General features: G+C 52.7%; 1 protein-coding gene across 1 annotated transcript; it reads right to left on the bottom strand.

The window, feature by feature from the left end:
* Positions 1-431: 431 nt before the first annotated feature.
* Positions 432-15,394, bottom strand: TEX29 (testis expressed 29). Its single transcript, XM_032610740.1, has 5 exons — positions 15,319-15,394; positions 12,891-13,001; positions 2,139-2,208; positions 1,335-1,501; positions 432-469 (listed from the first exon to the last, which is right to left on the bottom strand). The coding sequence occupies exons 1-5, from the start codon at positions 15,374-15,376 to the stop codon at positions 432-434; spliced, it is 444 nt and encodes a 147-aa protein (XP_032466631.1). The 5' UTR covers positions 15,377-15,394.
* Between the last annotated feature and the right edge of the window lie 400 nt (positions 15,395-15,794).

Below are 15,794 nucleotides of genomic sequence, written 5' to 3'. Positions count from 1 at the left end.
TCAGTCACGCTGAACCCACGTGCGTCCTGTCACGGGAGGGGGACCCTGGGGAGGGTCGTGCTGTTCCTGCTGGGCAAGGCCTGCCCTCCCTGTGGGTCTGAGTGACAACCCACCCTGTGAACCTGTAGCCTGTGCCCTGCAAAGGGGGCCTCGGTGCTGAGTCAGCGCTGCGAGCTGCCGGTCCTGGGGTCAGTACCAAGCCGAGTGTCAGAAATGAAAGCTCCCGGGTCATGGTCTCAGCTCCGACGGCTTCCTCCCTCTGAAGGGAAAACTCTGGCCTTGGGTACACGACACGGAACGCGAAGCTTTCAAGATACTTTATTTTTTCTCATCGGGTGGCCATTGCATAACATATTTCAACAGCCGTTCCCCCGACGCCCCATTTCTTTCAGAGATTCCCTCCCATCTTCACTTGGTCCCCAGCACATACCTCAGTCCTCAGTTTCTTCGTCTTCCGGTACGGCCAGTGCTGCGGGATTAAAAACGAAACAAAAAGAAGCGGCCTTTGAATGGAATACTCGGCCACCCCAAGGGAATTTCTTCAGGGCCTGTGAACACAGCTACACGGCACACACTTGGCCACGATTCACTCCAAAGCAAGTTTGGTGGCGGGGCGTCTCTGCTGCCTTGAGTCTCTCCACTCACTCCCGGGGGAGGAACATCTGCACCTCTCCCCGCAGGGAGCACCCTGAGAAGGTGCGCGCAGGGCCTGCACGTCCGCCAGGACCACGTCCAGGTCCCTGAAGACGTCTGGGCAGGCCGCTCACTGCTCCAGGAAAGCCACGCCTTGTGACCCGTGATACCAAGCGCCCTAGACGGAGTTCCCGCACAAACGTGGCCCGGGACAGAGCCGATCACTGAGGACAGTCTTCCCTAACCTGCCAGGGGCTCCGGCCAAAGCCCGCCTAAGAGGGTGAGTGACCAGACAAGCAACTGGGCTTCCTGGAAACCAGAGCAGTGGGGGGGGGGGGGGGGACAATTCACAGCTGCAGGCGCCGCAGAAGGAGGAGACGCTCTCACGCCGCCAGCCAGCACCTGGGCTGCAGCTCAGCCAGCAGTCCCGCTGCCCACACCCCGGCAGGATGTGTCTGAGGGGACACGGAGGGCAGGAGAGGGAAGGCGATGTTTCCAGGAGGGAATGGCCTTGTGGAGACGAGAAGCCTGTGCTGAAGACAGAATCCGCCTTGCAAACCCGCCCCTCCCAGCTGGAGAAGACAGACTTTTGTCCAAACTAAACAACAAGTATAACCCGCAGAAGGGCTGACATGGCTGCCGAGCGTCTTCACCAGAGAAGACCACAGAGGAAGTAAAGCTGGTCATTCCCGCCGCCTTACCGCCCTCCCTACCGCTCTCCGCGCTCTTGTGTGACGGCTCTGTGCTCGGGGCCTTCGACCCCGCCGGCCGCTCGCCCGAGGGCACCACTTCCACTTGAGCGCTGGACATGGAGGACAAAGGTACCTCTGTAGGGACTTCCTTTTCTCTCCTACTCTCTTGGACAACTCTGATGGGAAGAGAGTTTTTATCACAATCAGAGAAATTAAGGGTGGAGAACGCTATGGGCCGCCCAGCCCTCGGCCAGGACGTGCCCCTAAAAACATAGGTTCATGATCATGAACGTGTACTTGCCAAGAAAAATGCTTTGTCTCAATAGTCCTCATTTTTGATTCTTACACGTGCTCTGAACAGACTCGGCACGTGGCACCCAGGCTTCCAAGGACAGAACGGGGAGCATCCCATGCAGGTCACAGCCAGGCCAGTCCGTCAAGACGCCACCCGGCACCACTCGGAGGACGAAAGCGGTTTCCCTCCTTGTTGGACATAGTGACTCAACTAATCTCAGTGGCTTTTGTTCATGTCACAGGTGCCAGGGCCCCGCACGAAGGCTGAATTCCAGGCCTGCCCGCGGACCACAGGTGACAGCCAGGGCCTGGTGAGGTGAGTCAGCACCTGGAGAAGTCAGGTGTCCTTCGATGCCACTGGCATCGCTATCAAGACATAGGCTGGTCCCCCCGCAGGCTCGCGTCCACAGAGGGCCCTCCTCGTGCCCCATGGCAAGGCTGGGGAGCCGCCTAACCACACCGTCCTGTTCGTCCCCCTCTCGGGTCTGCAGGTGAGGTTCAGAGAACGAAAGCACTGACCTGTAAATAATGGTGACGATGAAGTCCCCGGCAGCGATCACGATCAAGGCGGAAAACACTTGCACATAAGCTGGAAAACAATTTCAGTTCATCATTTGGACCCAGGTCCGTCACCAAAGGGAGGCTCCCCGGAGTTGGCCACGCCCTCCACCTGCCCCTGAGGCCCAGTTCCACCCTGAGCACCTGCCTCTCCACCTTCTCCCCCTGGAAACACGTCCAGGATCCAAGCCACTCTTAGAGGGAAGAAGGCTCCACCTGCAGGCCCTCAGGGCTGCCCGTGGCTCCCAGAGGACCCCTGAGGACAGCTGTGGGGAGAGGCTCCCCCGTCTGTCTGTCCTCCAGAAAGAACAGCACCCGGCCTCCTTGCCTCCTGTGACCGGGGCCCGCACCCTGCCCCCGGCTTCCTGGAAATGGTCCCTCAATACTCAGGTCAATTGTCCCAAAACATTAGGAGATGTTTTTGGGTGACCAATCCCACAGGTCCGATTTCAAACTTCATGGGCTGAGCTCTCCTTTATTAACGAGGGATGTGCACTGCCCCAAATTGCTCACGTCTTCTCAAAGCCCATCCCCGACAGAAGAACCTGAGCCTTTCAAGGTGCCCCAGGGGCAACCGCTACCCTGGCGCTTCCCTGTGCGCGAGCATCCTCCGGTGTGAATCCCTGGCCCCTCTGCACGCCGGGGAAGGAGGGGGAAGGCGGAGCTGGGCAAGCCCCGCAAGCCTTCTCCAGGGCTGCTCCAGCGCAGGGGCCTCGCGGCGCCCAGGCTCACAGGCGGGCCCGGAGACCAGCCTCCCACGAGGACTGACGCGGGGCCCCCACCGGCGGGCCCGGCGCTCGGGCGACTGAAGCGCGCATCCGCAGGCCCGGCGGCTCTGCGTGAGCGCTCTCCGCTCGGTAACCGGACGCCCTTCCGCCCTGGGTCTATCCTGCACGCTGTCTTCACCTGGCTCACGTCAGGCCTTGAAAGCGGGAACGCGAGCACGCCGGCCAGTACGGCGCCGGGAGCGGCTCGCGCGCGGTGGCACTTGCCGGGCCACCAGCACTGCTGGCCTCTCTCCCACCGCCCTTCCGCCCCTTCAGGGGAAGGGGACTGGCTGGCTTGCAAACGCCGACCTCGAGTGACGTGATCTGCTTCAATTCCCTTACTTCTTCCCACTCAGCCGTTTCACCTTAACCAGTAATAACATTATCAGACGTTGTCCCCGCTTGGGCGGTGCTTTCCTGGGGCTGTGATGACGGAGGGGAGCCACCACTGGGCAGCTCGAAACCACAGAGACGTATCGGCCCACAGCCTGGAGGCCAGGTGCCCAAGGCCAAGGTGATGGCAGAGCCGTGCTCCCGCTGAAGGTTCTGGGGGGTGGAGGTGGGGATCCTTCCTGCTTCTTCCAGCTCCTGTGGCTCCCGGCAACCCCAGGCACATGGGCGCATCACCCCACCTCTGGCTCCGCCATCACACGGCCGCCGTCCCTGTGTGTCTGCCTTCACAGAACATTGTCCCCGAGGCTGTGTCTCCCGAGTCTGTGTCTCCTCTGATTAAGACACCAGTCATGTTGGAACAAGGGCCCACCTCCTCCAGCATGACCCCATCTTAACTCATCACATCCAAACAAGGTCACACAACAGGTACTGGAGGCTAAGGCTTCGGCATCTCTCCTCGGGGGACACACCCCAAACTAGAACAGAAGGCAAGCGATGGTTGTAGAGAAAGTTGCCTCCCAGGATGCGAGGATGACTCCAGTGGGACCCGCACTGGCTAATCTGCAGGGGCTCTGGCAGTCGTGCGGGGCACGGGGGTCCTGGATGTGGGGCTGAGGTCAGAAAACTGAAAGGGGTTGAAGCCAAATAGCTCAGCGATGGGAACGCAGGTGCTCGGTTTCCTGGAGCTGCCGGAACTCAGCGAGCAGAGGCTAGTATACAGCAGGCGCTCACGCTCGGGAGTTCACAGGGAGGGGGGCGGGGCTGGTGCTGGATACAGTCTGCCTCCCCTCGACGGTGACCGGATTAGGAAACTTCCTGTTGGAGGATCCTTGCAATCGGTTGGCTTCTTTCTTTCCACAATGCCTTTCCCGTGGAAGTGCGTGCGCCTAGGCTCACCCCCGAATCCCCAGGGCCTCGAGACGCCTCCAGCGATTCTCACCTCCTGGAATTTACACCGTGGTATAGACGCTTCTGCGGTGTATGGGGCTGCCCTCTGAACCCCCAAGGCGAGGTCAGAGCCACCGTGGCTCCTACCCTGCTCTTTCGCCGCTCGCTGGCTCCGGGGAAGACCGTCTCATGTATAAGGACGTGCAGGCAGACTTGTGACAAGGTGAGGCCCACGGGGCAGACGGTGCAGCCCCAGGCCGGCCTCGGACGACGGGCGCAGCCTCCTGGAATCTTGACTACAATTCCCATGAGTCACCGGAGCCCAAACCACCCAGCTAAGCCCCTAAGTTGTTGCCTGAGGCCACTGAGTTTTGGGTCATCTGTCACACGGCGATAGACAACTAACATAGGGGGTCCTAGGCCTTGACACAAAGAACGCTTTAAACGATGTCGAATGAATGGAATTGAAACGAAGTGTGAATTAGGAGCTTTTAAGGGACAGGAAGGCAACCCACGAGTTCTTGGATTCCAAGGGGTGTATATTCCTTAGTGTGGTTTTGTGTCCCGGTTCATGAAATTCAGAATCTGTATGTAAGTGAATCCCTGTTAGTGAAACACACACATTTAGTCAATGATTTAGTTTTCTACCGTCGGCATGTCTTCTACATCTTTCCATGCGCGAGTACTTTTTGTTCTTGAGGTCAAGCCCCTGAAGGCAGAGACTGAACCTCAATGATTCTCTCTGCACGGTCTCTGGCCAGCTCGCTATTCGTCACAAGCAATATGTGTGATTTATCATAAAACACAGACTATGACTGATCACTCAGAAACAACAGCAACTGAAGGAATATCTTGGCAAGTCCTCCCCCAAATACAGTTAAACGAAAGTTTTGAAATCGTCTCAGCAAGTCCCATGAAGAAACTGAAGTCAAACACTTAGAAGAAGTGACAGGTTAAATACTGTACCCTACAATCAAGACTGAGGAATGAAAGCGAGTCATCCTCTTTGAATCCCCAATTCTTTCTCAAAGATCTAATGCTAATTCCCCAAGTTCATGTTCCTAATAATACAGGTTATTCCACAACACAATGTGCACTTCAAAGCAGCCAACGTAAGAAGTTGGTGAAAGGTTTTCATAACGTGGAATTACGTGTACAAGGAACTCATAATACCCTGTCACCGAATACTACAACTTACACGGTACAAAGGTTCGCTCGCCGTCTTGAATGAGAAGGATATCAAAGAAATGAAAAGTAATTTGAGGGCACAGTGGGGACCCAAATGCAGGGCTCACTGCCCAGACTCTCCCCACAGATGGCCCCACCTCTTGAGCTCGAAAGAAGTCTGAAGAAATAGCCTAGCTCACACAACTCATTTATTATAATTGGAAGAGTGGAAAAAGGATTAATACTCGCCTCCATGCAAAAATGACACACCCACTTGCAGAACAATGAGCCCTCTGCAAGGACAAAAATTCGTCAGTTCGTGTTCTTTTCTGGGTTCCTTAAGGACACTAATAATTAAGGTGCTATAAAGAATAAGGTTCATTTTTCAAATAAGTGACAGGCATGAGGTGATGGCTCTAATTTAAATGATGTCTGAAATACTAACAGTTACAAAATGGCCAACTCCCACAATAAAACTCTGATGCGAAGGTGCTCAGGGGATGGAACAGATGAAAAATAAAGAAAAAGCAGCAGCAGCAGCTTGGATTTCTGTTCCTTTGCTGGCTGCATTCTTCCCTGAATGATCCATTTCACTGCCTTATGCTGTTAGGGCTCCATTTCACTAGGATGTGAGTAAATTGGGATAATTAATGGCCAAAGACTATGCCCTGTCCTGTAACTTGACCTGGGAATTGAATGCCTTTTGCCTCTTTATATGTAGAAGATTGAAGGAACAAACTCACATACCCTTTGGATGTTAAAGTTTCCTGCTTTTAGGAGCCCCACGTGGTAAACGCCTCAGAAAAACTAAGTTGCATACGTGCCTAGGACACCAGAGTCCTCTAAGAAGCAAAACTCCGTGATGGAAATGAAGTGAGCCAGATTGTAATCATCGGCTGCTCTCCAAATAGTGATATGTGTGTGCGTCCAACTGCTAAAACCACAAAGCAACAAAAGGATGACAAGTGCAAAAAGCAGCAAATGATGGCCAAACCACCACCCAGTGCCATGAAGTCAGCTTCAGGAGTGCCTGTCACATCCCCCAGTGAACGAGAAGCTGGGATGCAGCAATGTGATGGGTCATTCAACAGTGTAAGAGCTGAGACTCATCCAGCTCTCTCAAGTAAGATGCCATGGGTTTTACAATGAGACAGATGGAGGAGAATGAACTCCTTTAAAAAAAAAAAAAAGCACTATGTCTTGTGGTACCTCTCTCACTACCCCATTGTGTACAGCTGGACTAGAGGTTCATTAAAGCCCAAAATTAACGTTCAGGGTGACATCAGAAAAAATGGCAGAGCAGGAGCCCCTGCCCCCAAATACCCTCCTTCAGAAAAGCAATGAGAACAAGGGTCAAAATTGAGGTAATAAACTTTTTCAAAACTTTGGAAACTAACCACAATCTTGCAGCAGTCTCTTTATTCAAGATGAACAGGTGAATCTCAGTAACAACAGTGATATTTGGACATTTTAACATGCCTGCTCCCACCTCTCCTGCCCTCTCTCCAGTTCCATGATAGTCATGAAAACCTACAGCCCACAGTCCTGGTGACAACCAGCAGCTCTGTACCACCGGAGGGTAAGGAACAGGACTGAAGCTCCTTCCAAGTCCCATTCCCAGAAAATGGTCACACTTCGTTCCATCTGGCGCTTCACTGGAAGACCCCACTCGCAAGGTTGTCTTTATGTGACTGGACTTGGAGCTCATGTAGTGGGAACAGCCTTTCCCTCAGCCATTTGCTGGACATAATCGGAGGCAGTTGTGGAGAATCACGATGGCTGAGGTGGTTGAGAGCAGTCGGGGGCAAACAACAGGCTGACCAAAAAGCTGAGAGGGAAAACCTGGGGGATGATCTGTCTACAGGGAGGTTTGGAAAGCTGTGACATAGCCCTTGGAACCCAGAAGGCAGTGGGCACGTCCAGGGCTGTGCACATACCTAGGAGAGACCTGAGAAGGCTCCGAGCTTGCACTGCTGGCTGACCTTGAGGTTCTGTGCAAGCAGAAAGTGAAGGTTAAGGTAGAGTTGGGAACTATCTGGCTGCGTGTAGGAGGTGGGTCCCAACACACACACAGGGCCCTCAGCAGAGACTGAGAGAGCACTGTTTCCAGGTGTCCAGAGAGATTTCTGTCCAGCCATTAGTCTGACCACTAGGCTGACCAAGCAGAGTCTTCAATGAGCACACACCACGAAGAATACAGACGTTACAGAATTCATCCAGAAAAGTCGCGAAACAATGACAATAGCAACAGCAAGAGATCTGGGGAGGCAGGAGGACCTGATTTTCAGAGTTGCCACATTATATTATTTAAAATGTCTACTGTCAACAAAAAATACGAGACATGCAAAGAAATAAGAAAATATGGCCATGTACATGAAAAAAGGCCATTAATAGAAATGGTCCCCCAGGAAGCCCAGATGTTAGACTTACTAGGCAAAGACTTTATTTTAAATATGTTCAAAGAACTAAAGGAAGCCATGTCTAAAGAACTGGAGTATGAGAATGATATCTCACCACATGGAGAATATCAACAAAAAGATAGAAATTATTTAATTTTAAAAAAAGAACCAAATAGAAATTCTGAAGTTGAAAGTATAATAATGGAAATGAAAACCTCACCAGAGGACCTCAGTGGTAGATTTGAGTAGGCAAAGGAAAGAATCAGTAAACCTGAAGATAAGTCCATTGAGATTAGCCAGTCTGAGTAACAGAAAGAAAATCGAATTAAGACAAATTAATAGAACCTCAGAGATCTGTAGGACACCATGGAGTGTATCGAATACGTAGGATGGGAGTCCCAGAGGGAGAGGAGAGGGCAGAAAGAATATTTGAAGAAATGGCAAAAGCTTCCTAAATTTGATAAACATTAATCTACATTGCCAAGCAGCTCCTGAACTCTGACTAGGATAAAATCAAAGAGATCCACGCCTAGACACACGACAAACTGTCAAAAGAGAATCTTGAAAGCAGCATAAGGGACAGGACATGCTGTGTATAAAGAAGCCTTAAGATAATCAGCAGATTTCTCACCAGAAACCATAGAGGGCAGAGGCAATGGGATGAAACACTCAAAGTGCTGACAGACTGTCAACTCAGAATTTTATAAACTTATCCTTCAAAAATGAAGGAGAAATTAAGATATTCCCAGATAAACAAAAACTGAGACCTGACTTACAAGAAATACTAAAGGGAGTCCTTCAGGATGAAAGAAAAGGATACTAGATAGTAACTCAAATCTACATAAGTAATAAAGACCACCCCTGAGCGGGGGTGGTGGTGGTGGTGGTGGGATGGATTGGGAGATTGGGATTGACATATATACACTAATATGTATAAAACAGAAAACTAGGGGCTTCCCTGGTGGCACAGTGGTTGAGAGTCTGCCTGCCAATGCAGAGGACGCGGGTTTGTGCCCCGGTCCGGGAAGATCCCACACGCCGTGGAGCGGCTGGGCCCGTGAGCCATGGCCGCTGAGCCTGCGCGTCTGGAGCCTGTGCTCCGCAACGGGAGAGGCCACAACAGTGGGAGGCCTGCATACCGCCAAAAAAAAAAAAAAAAGATAACTAATAAGAACCTGCTGTATAAAAAATAAAATAAAATAAAATTCAAAAAAAAATACCTCTTTTGCATCTCCCCTCCCCTACTTTATATTGATGTCACAAATTATATCTTTATATAAATCGTATCCATTAACATAGTTTTATAGTTAGTTATTTTTATGCTTTTGTCTTTTAAATTCTATACAGAATTAAAAGTGCTTTTCATAACACCAAAAAAAAAAAAAAAAGCAGACCACACCTGAGGTGCTCATAGATGCAAAGAATGTGATAAAATCCAACATTTTCTTATGATAAAAATACTCAAAAAGCTAGGAAGACAAGGGAACTTCCTTGACCTGATAAATGATACCTAAGAAAACCCAAGCTACCATGGTACTTAATGGTGAAACACTGAAAGCTTCCCCCAAATATCAGAATGAAGACAAGGATGTCCAGTATCACTGCCTCTATTCACCACTGTACTGAAGTCCTAGCAGGAAAATGAAATAAAACCATCTAGATTGGAAAGGGAGAAGCAGAACTATCGCTATGTGCAGATGATCTGATCTGATATTTAGAAAATTCTAAGAAATAAACTAAAAAATGACAAGAATTCATAAACAAGTTCAAGAAGGTTGCAGGGTACAAGGTCACCATAAAAATGTTATGTTATTTCTATACACTAGCAACCTTTCAATCCTACTGCATATGTACCTAGGATTCTATATACAATCTGAAAATAAAATTGAAAAGACAATTCAATTTACAATAACATTAGAATAAAATAAGTAGGAATAACTTTAATAAAAGAAAAACAGATTAGCATACTGAAAACTACAATATATGATTGAAAGAAATTTAAAACAACGTAAAGTGGAAAACATCCACTATTCAGAAGACGAGAAAACTTAATATTACTAAAATAGCAGTACCCCTTTACCCCTTCCCCCAAATTATCTACAGATTGAACACAATCCCTATCAAAATGCCAGATGGCTTTTTGCAGAAATTGACAAGGGATCCTAGAATTCATATGGAAATTCAAAGGACCCATAATAACTTAAACAATCTTGAAAATGAACAACAAAATTGAAGGACTCATATTTCAACACTTATTACAAGGCTACAGTGATCAAAGCCTTGCGGTGCTGATTAAAGATAGACACATAGATCAATGGGATGGAATTGAGAGTCTGGAAATAAACCCTCACACTTAGGAGCAATTGATTTCAACAAGGCTGTGGAGACAATTCAGTGGAGCACTCTTATCAACAAATGGTTCTGGGAAAACTGGACATCTGCACGCAGAAGGATGAAGTTGTACCCCTGCTTCACACCGCGTACAAAAATGAACACAAAGTGGATCAAAGACGGAAATGTAGAAGATAAAACTACACAACCCTTAGAAGATATCCTAAATGCAAATCTTTGTGACCTTGAATTAGACAATGGTCTCCTAGATAAAACCCCCCAAAGCACAAGCAACCAAAGAACAAACAGATAAACTGGACATCATCAAAACTGAAAGTTTCTGTGCTTCAGAGGACGCTATCAAGAAAGTGAAGAGACAGTCAACGGATTTGGGAGAATGTATTTGAAATCATATATCTGAAAAGGGTCTACGAGAATATATGAATAGCCCTTACAACTCCACGATAAAAAGATAATTAACCCAGTTAAAAACTGAGCAAAGGATTTTAATAGACTTTTCTCCAGAGAAGATACACAAACAGTCGATAAGCACAGGAAGATAAGCTCGTCGTTACTCATTAGGGAAATACAGATCAAAATGACAATGAAATATAACTTCACACCCATTACAATGGGTATAATCAAAACGACGGATGAAAAGCGTTGGTGAGAATATGGAGAAACTGGAACCCTCATTTGCTGCTGGTTTAGACTGTAAAATGGTGCAGCCACTTGGAAACTAGTTTGACACTTCCTCAAAATTTTAAGATAGAGTTAATATATGGTCCAGGATTGGGAACATGTTCTTGCAAACTCTGTGTGCGCATTTGTCCATAGCAGTAGCTTCACTCATAATAGCTAAAAAGTGGAAACAACCCAAATGCCCATCAACAGACAAATGATAAAACGTGGTCCATCCAGGCAATGGAATATTATTCAGCCATGAAAAGGAATGAAGTACTGACACATGGTACATCATAGATGAACCTTGAAAACATTACGTAAGTGAAAGAAGCCAGACACAAAAGGCCACCCCATATGGTATGACTCCATTTATATGAAAATGTCCAGAACGGTAGATCCAGAGACACAGATCGGTGGTTACCAGGGACGGGAGGGGGAGGGGAACAGGGTGACGGTTTAATGGGTGCGGGTTTCTCTCGGGGATAATGAAAATGTTCTGGAATTTCCAGTGTATAACTTTGTGAATATACTAAAAGTCACTGACTCATACTCTTCAAAAGGGTGAATTTTACGGCATGAGAATTCCATCTCAGTAAAAATAACAACCAAAGGAGGTAACTTCCAATTGCTTCTATCTTCAGGTACAGGGGAAGGGGTGTGGGATCCTAGGGCTGCTGGGGTCCCTGGAGGTGGCAGGTGGGATGAGTAAGGAGATCTGGTCCCAAGTCTTCTAACTCAAGATCTGAAGGAGAAATTGTCACCAGAAAATCCTCCCAGCTGTGAGGAGTGTTCGTTGTGGCCTCTTATCGGCCTCGTTTTGAGCTAAACTGCCTCTGCTTTGGCCCTACACACCACATCTTCACATAAAGGAAGACGACGCTCTCCCTTTGGCTGAACCCAGATCTTGCTGATGCTTTAGCTTCTTGCTTTGCTCAGAATATCACTTCTTGAAGGAGCTGGCGGAAGGTTTTGAGTCTGTGGGATGGGGCTGCCCCGAGGGTCATGTTTCTGACTTCCCGTGTCCAGGAAGGAGAAGGCAGGCCTTGGGGGTGGGCAGCTGAGCCCAGCTGGGACCACAGAGGAGAAACAAGGGAAGAAGAAATCCCGGAAAGTCATAGGACACGGCTGCGCCCTTAACCCCCGGGGGTTGAGGGTGGAGGAGGGTACAGGACACATTTCCCAGAGCATCGGAGCTGAGGGTCCACGGCCAGCTTTCTGTATCTGGGGCCACGTTCCTCCTCCCTGGTGAGGTCCCCTGCAGGCTGTCCCGTTCCAGGGACGTGTTTACCCCTTCCCCAAAGTCCTAGAGCCCTCACCCCCGTTTCTAAAAGGGACGCATACAGGGCAAGGACAAGCATCACCGTCAGGTAGAATTTGAGTGTCTGGAAATACTAACTTGGACAATTCCAGAGGCAGAAGTGTGGGGAAGTATCCAGAAAAAGCATCGTTAGGTCATCCCTCTGGGCCAGGAGACCCAGCTCACCTCCTCCTGCCCGCTCGCCCCTCCCGCTGCACTCTGAGTGTCAGGTGCCTCCCTTGCTGTCTGACTGCGGGGGTCCGGCCTCCCCCCCAGCTCAGGCCCCCTCCCCATCCCAGGCCCCCCTACTAGTTCCACCTCCCCAGGCGCATCCTGGGCTTCAGGGACCGGCCGCAGAGCTCAGTGTCAGGTCTAAGTTTCATCCTGACCCCAGTCGGAGGTCTGTCCTGGGTCCTCAGGGCTCCAGCTCCCGCCTGGGTCAGGCCTGCCCTCGCGCACAGCCGCGGGGGTCCCGCCCCGAGGCATCTGCTTTTGCAGAGCCGCCTCCTCCAACGCAGGCTTCTACACCCCCTCGCCCCCCGCCCCCCCCCCCCCCCCCCCCCCCAGAATGGAGGGATCTCAAATAAGCCTCTTCAACAGCACCCGGGAGTGGACTCTCTCCGGTGGCGGAAGTCCCAGGCCCAGGCCCTCAGAGCCGTCTCTCCTGCAGCTGCACCGAGCGGGGCGATGTGACCAGGGAACAACGAAAGAGGCCCGAACAGCAACGGAGACCCGTTCCTGGCGCGCGTGGCTTTGTCCGCCGGGGCGGGCCTGGCCGGGTACTTACTGGGAACCGCCTTCTCATAGCAGACGCCTTTATAAAAGCAGCACCCGAGTTCCTTGCACCGATCTCTGGTGACGCTGTAGTCACATATGTCGTACAGAGGGATGTCGCACACTGCAAAGCAGACACGCACGGACGTTACCCTGATACACAGCGCCCTCTGACTCGAAGGAGCACGGGGCAGGGACGGGAGCTCGCGGGTTTGCGTGGTGGGTTTGTTACGGTTCTCATTAATGCATCACACGCATCTCACTTCGAAACTCAGATCTGGAATGAATTAGATTTCTGAACACGACAATGTCAAGTTGATGACGCACACAGAATAATGCGGGGTCCCCCAGGGATTAAGGAGATAACGCGTCCCGGCGAGCCGGGCTCAGCGCTCCACAAAGCAATTGGGAAACACAGACCTCATACAATGGGTGTCCGGGAGTTCCGGCAGTAACATGTTCTTAATCCACATTTAAGCGCAGACTGAGTTAAAATGACCAACGTGAGGATTATTTCAGAATTTAAAAGTCGAAACGAAAGGACAGAAAGGTTAGTGCCAGGAAGCCACGTGCCTTGCAGCGGAGGGCGAAGGACCGCAGGGTCTCAGCTCTGAGCAGGTGCCCATCAGCAGTAAACACGGTCTCCCGGGGTGGGGCGTGGAGCAGGGCCCGCCCTTTCCTGAGTCTCCAGGGAACGCCGTCTTCCTTGGGTTGGCGGGGGGAGTTTGGTCTCTCAGACTAGGGGATTCCAGGGAAACCCACCGCCCTCCATACCCTTTCCTCCGTGGCCCAGGACACCCCGACTCCAGGTGTGCCCCACCCCATGTCCTTGGCCTCCCCGTCGTGGGGCCTGTGCTGCAGGGGGAAGGCTGGACAGAGTCGGGGACTCCCTGCAGCCCTAGCCTGGGAGCCGGAGCTGGCCCGCTGACCCCGGGCGGGCGGGGCTGTGCTGGCTCCCGGGCCATGGTCACCGTGGTCGCCGAGGTCTCGGGCGAGGGCTCGGTCCCTGAAGACTTTGAGGGGACGTGAGCTGTGCTGGGTTTTGCTTCAAGTGTGTCAGGGCTGCAAGGAGCCCCCCTCGGGGATTTCTCCAAGTTCTGTCTCCTTTGGTCGTTTCAGCAGCCCCTCTGCAGAGACCCTCCTCACACCTGCCCGTGTTAGAGGTGAGGGAGTGAAGGTCAAGCCAGCGTGGGGAGGAACGGCTTGACCCGGGGACCTGCCCGTGCGGCCTGTGCTCTCGGCTGTTGATCTACCATGCACCTCTGTCCGCTCTGCCTGTCGGTCTAAAGCCAACGTTGATTCCCTCACAGAGGGGCCATGAAAATTGAAATCGTTTCTGCGAAAGCACCCTACAAACTGTAAAGCACCACACAGACCATTTGGGTTATTTCTGCAGAGTGGCTCATAAGGAAAAGGGGGGCTCGAGAAGCAGCACAGTAGCCGGCCGCGGGGCACCCCACACCCATTATACCCTCGTTGGAGTCCCCTTGGGTTCCCAAATCCACAGCGCTTCCCAGACCCGAGCTTCCAGATGCAAGGGACCCCCGGCGCCCGGACGGCCCCTCAGAGCCCCTGCATGGCCTGGCCCGGCTGCGACGGCCCCGTGGGTCCCCGCCCCACCTCCTTCCCCTGGTTTGGCTTCTGCAGTTCAGGAGGCCTGGACCCTTGTGCCCAGACAATAGACACGTGGGTTTGGAACTGAGCTCAGCACATGACGCGGGTCTCAGATGTGAGAGGGCCACGTGTCCCGCGTGGCTGCATCAGGGCTCCCCAGACAGACCAGGGCATAGAGTCAGGGCACCGGAGGGTGTCAGGGTGCCCGTGTCCCCGGGAGAGAGCCTCCCACTGGGGAAAATTCCCTCGGGACATCGCTGGGAAACCACGCGTGCTTTTACGCATTTTTCTTTACGTCAGGTGTCCACGGAGCGTTTCTTCCGTGAAGCGAGTGCCTGGGGAGGCTCCCTGGGCCACGTCTGCGCGGTGGCGCCCACTCCCAGCTGGGCCCTCCTTCCTGGGAACCTCTGTGTGACCCCATCTCGGCCCCATGACCACGCTGCCCTCTCCAGGGAGCGGCTCCACCCTGCTGCCCTCCGCCTGGCCTGGTGTCCGAGGCCCCCGATCCCTGGGTCACTCGGGGGCGCGGCCCTCCGACGGGTCCCTGGACGGGTGACTTGTCGGAGAGAGAGGGCAGCGGTGGGGCAGTGTGGGTGCGAAGCTGCGGGACTGCCAGGAAGAACTGGACCCGCAGACGATCCCTCAAGGGCTGCAAGGCCCCGCCCCGTCCCCTCCACACAGATGTTCCCACGGGGACGCACACAGCCCTCCTCCCCACCACCCCCCCGCTCCGGGCTGGCCCTCCCCGCTTCCCGCCGCCCCTGCGCCGGGCTGCGTGGCTCAGAAACCACAGCCTCCCCGGAGCCCCGCGCGGCCCAGCCTGTTACCTGCAAATGTCTTCGGGAGGTGCGAGGGGGACTTCTTGAATTCTGGAGCGTATCTCATCGCAGCAGCTGAAGGACAGCCAGGGGGTCAAGGGAACCTGGGGGAGAGAGCAGGTCAGCACAGGGGACCTGGAGGCCGGGCCTGGGGCAGTTTGCGCCAGGAAGGGAGGAGGCCCGGCGGGCACGTCCCCGGCTGAGCTCCAGCCACACAGCTCACGGTCACGCTCCACGTGGACAGCAGCTCTCGGATCAAACAAGAGACTGGCTGCCGCCTCCCTCCCACTGCTCCTGGCCAGCGGAAGGCCCACCCCGCCGGCTGTGATGTCACACAGGCCCCGCCGCATCACACAGAAGGCCCGGACAGGGGTGGAGGCCTGCGGCCTCCAGACCCCGCGCCCCAGCCCCTTTCCTTAGCGACGCCCACCCCATCGGCCGGCCAGGCTCGTCCTCAGAACCGGGTCCAGCGAGGCTGAAGCAGC

This window comes from Phocoena sinus, chromosome 18 (assembly GCF_008692025.1).
Source record: "Phocoena sinus isolate mPhoSin1 chromosome 18, mPhoSin1.pri, whole genome shotgun sequence".
NCBI lineage: Eukaryota > Metazoa > Chordata > Mammalia > Artiodactyla > Phocoenidae > Phocoena > Phocoena sinus.
This window is presented reverse-complemented; position numbering and strand designations above follow the sequence as displayed.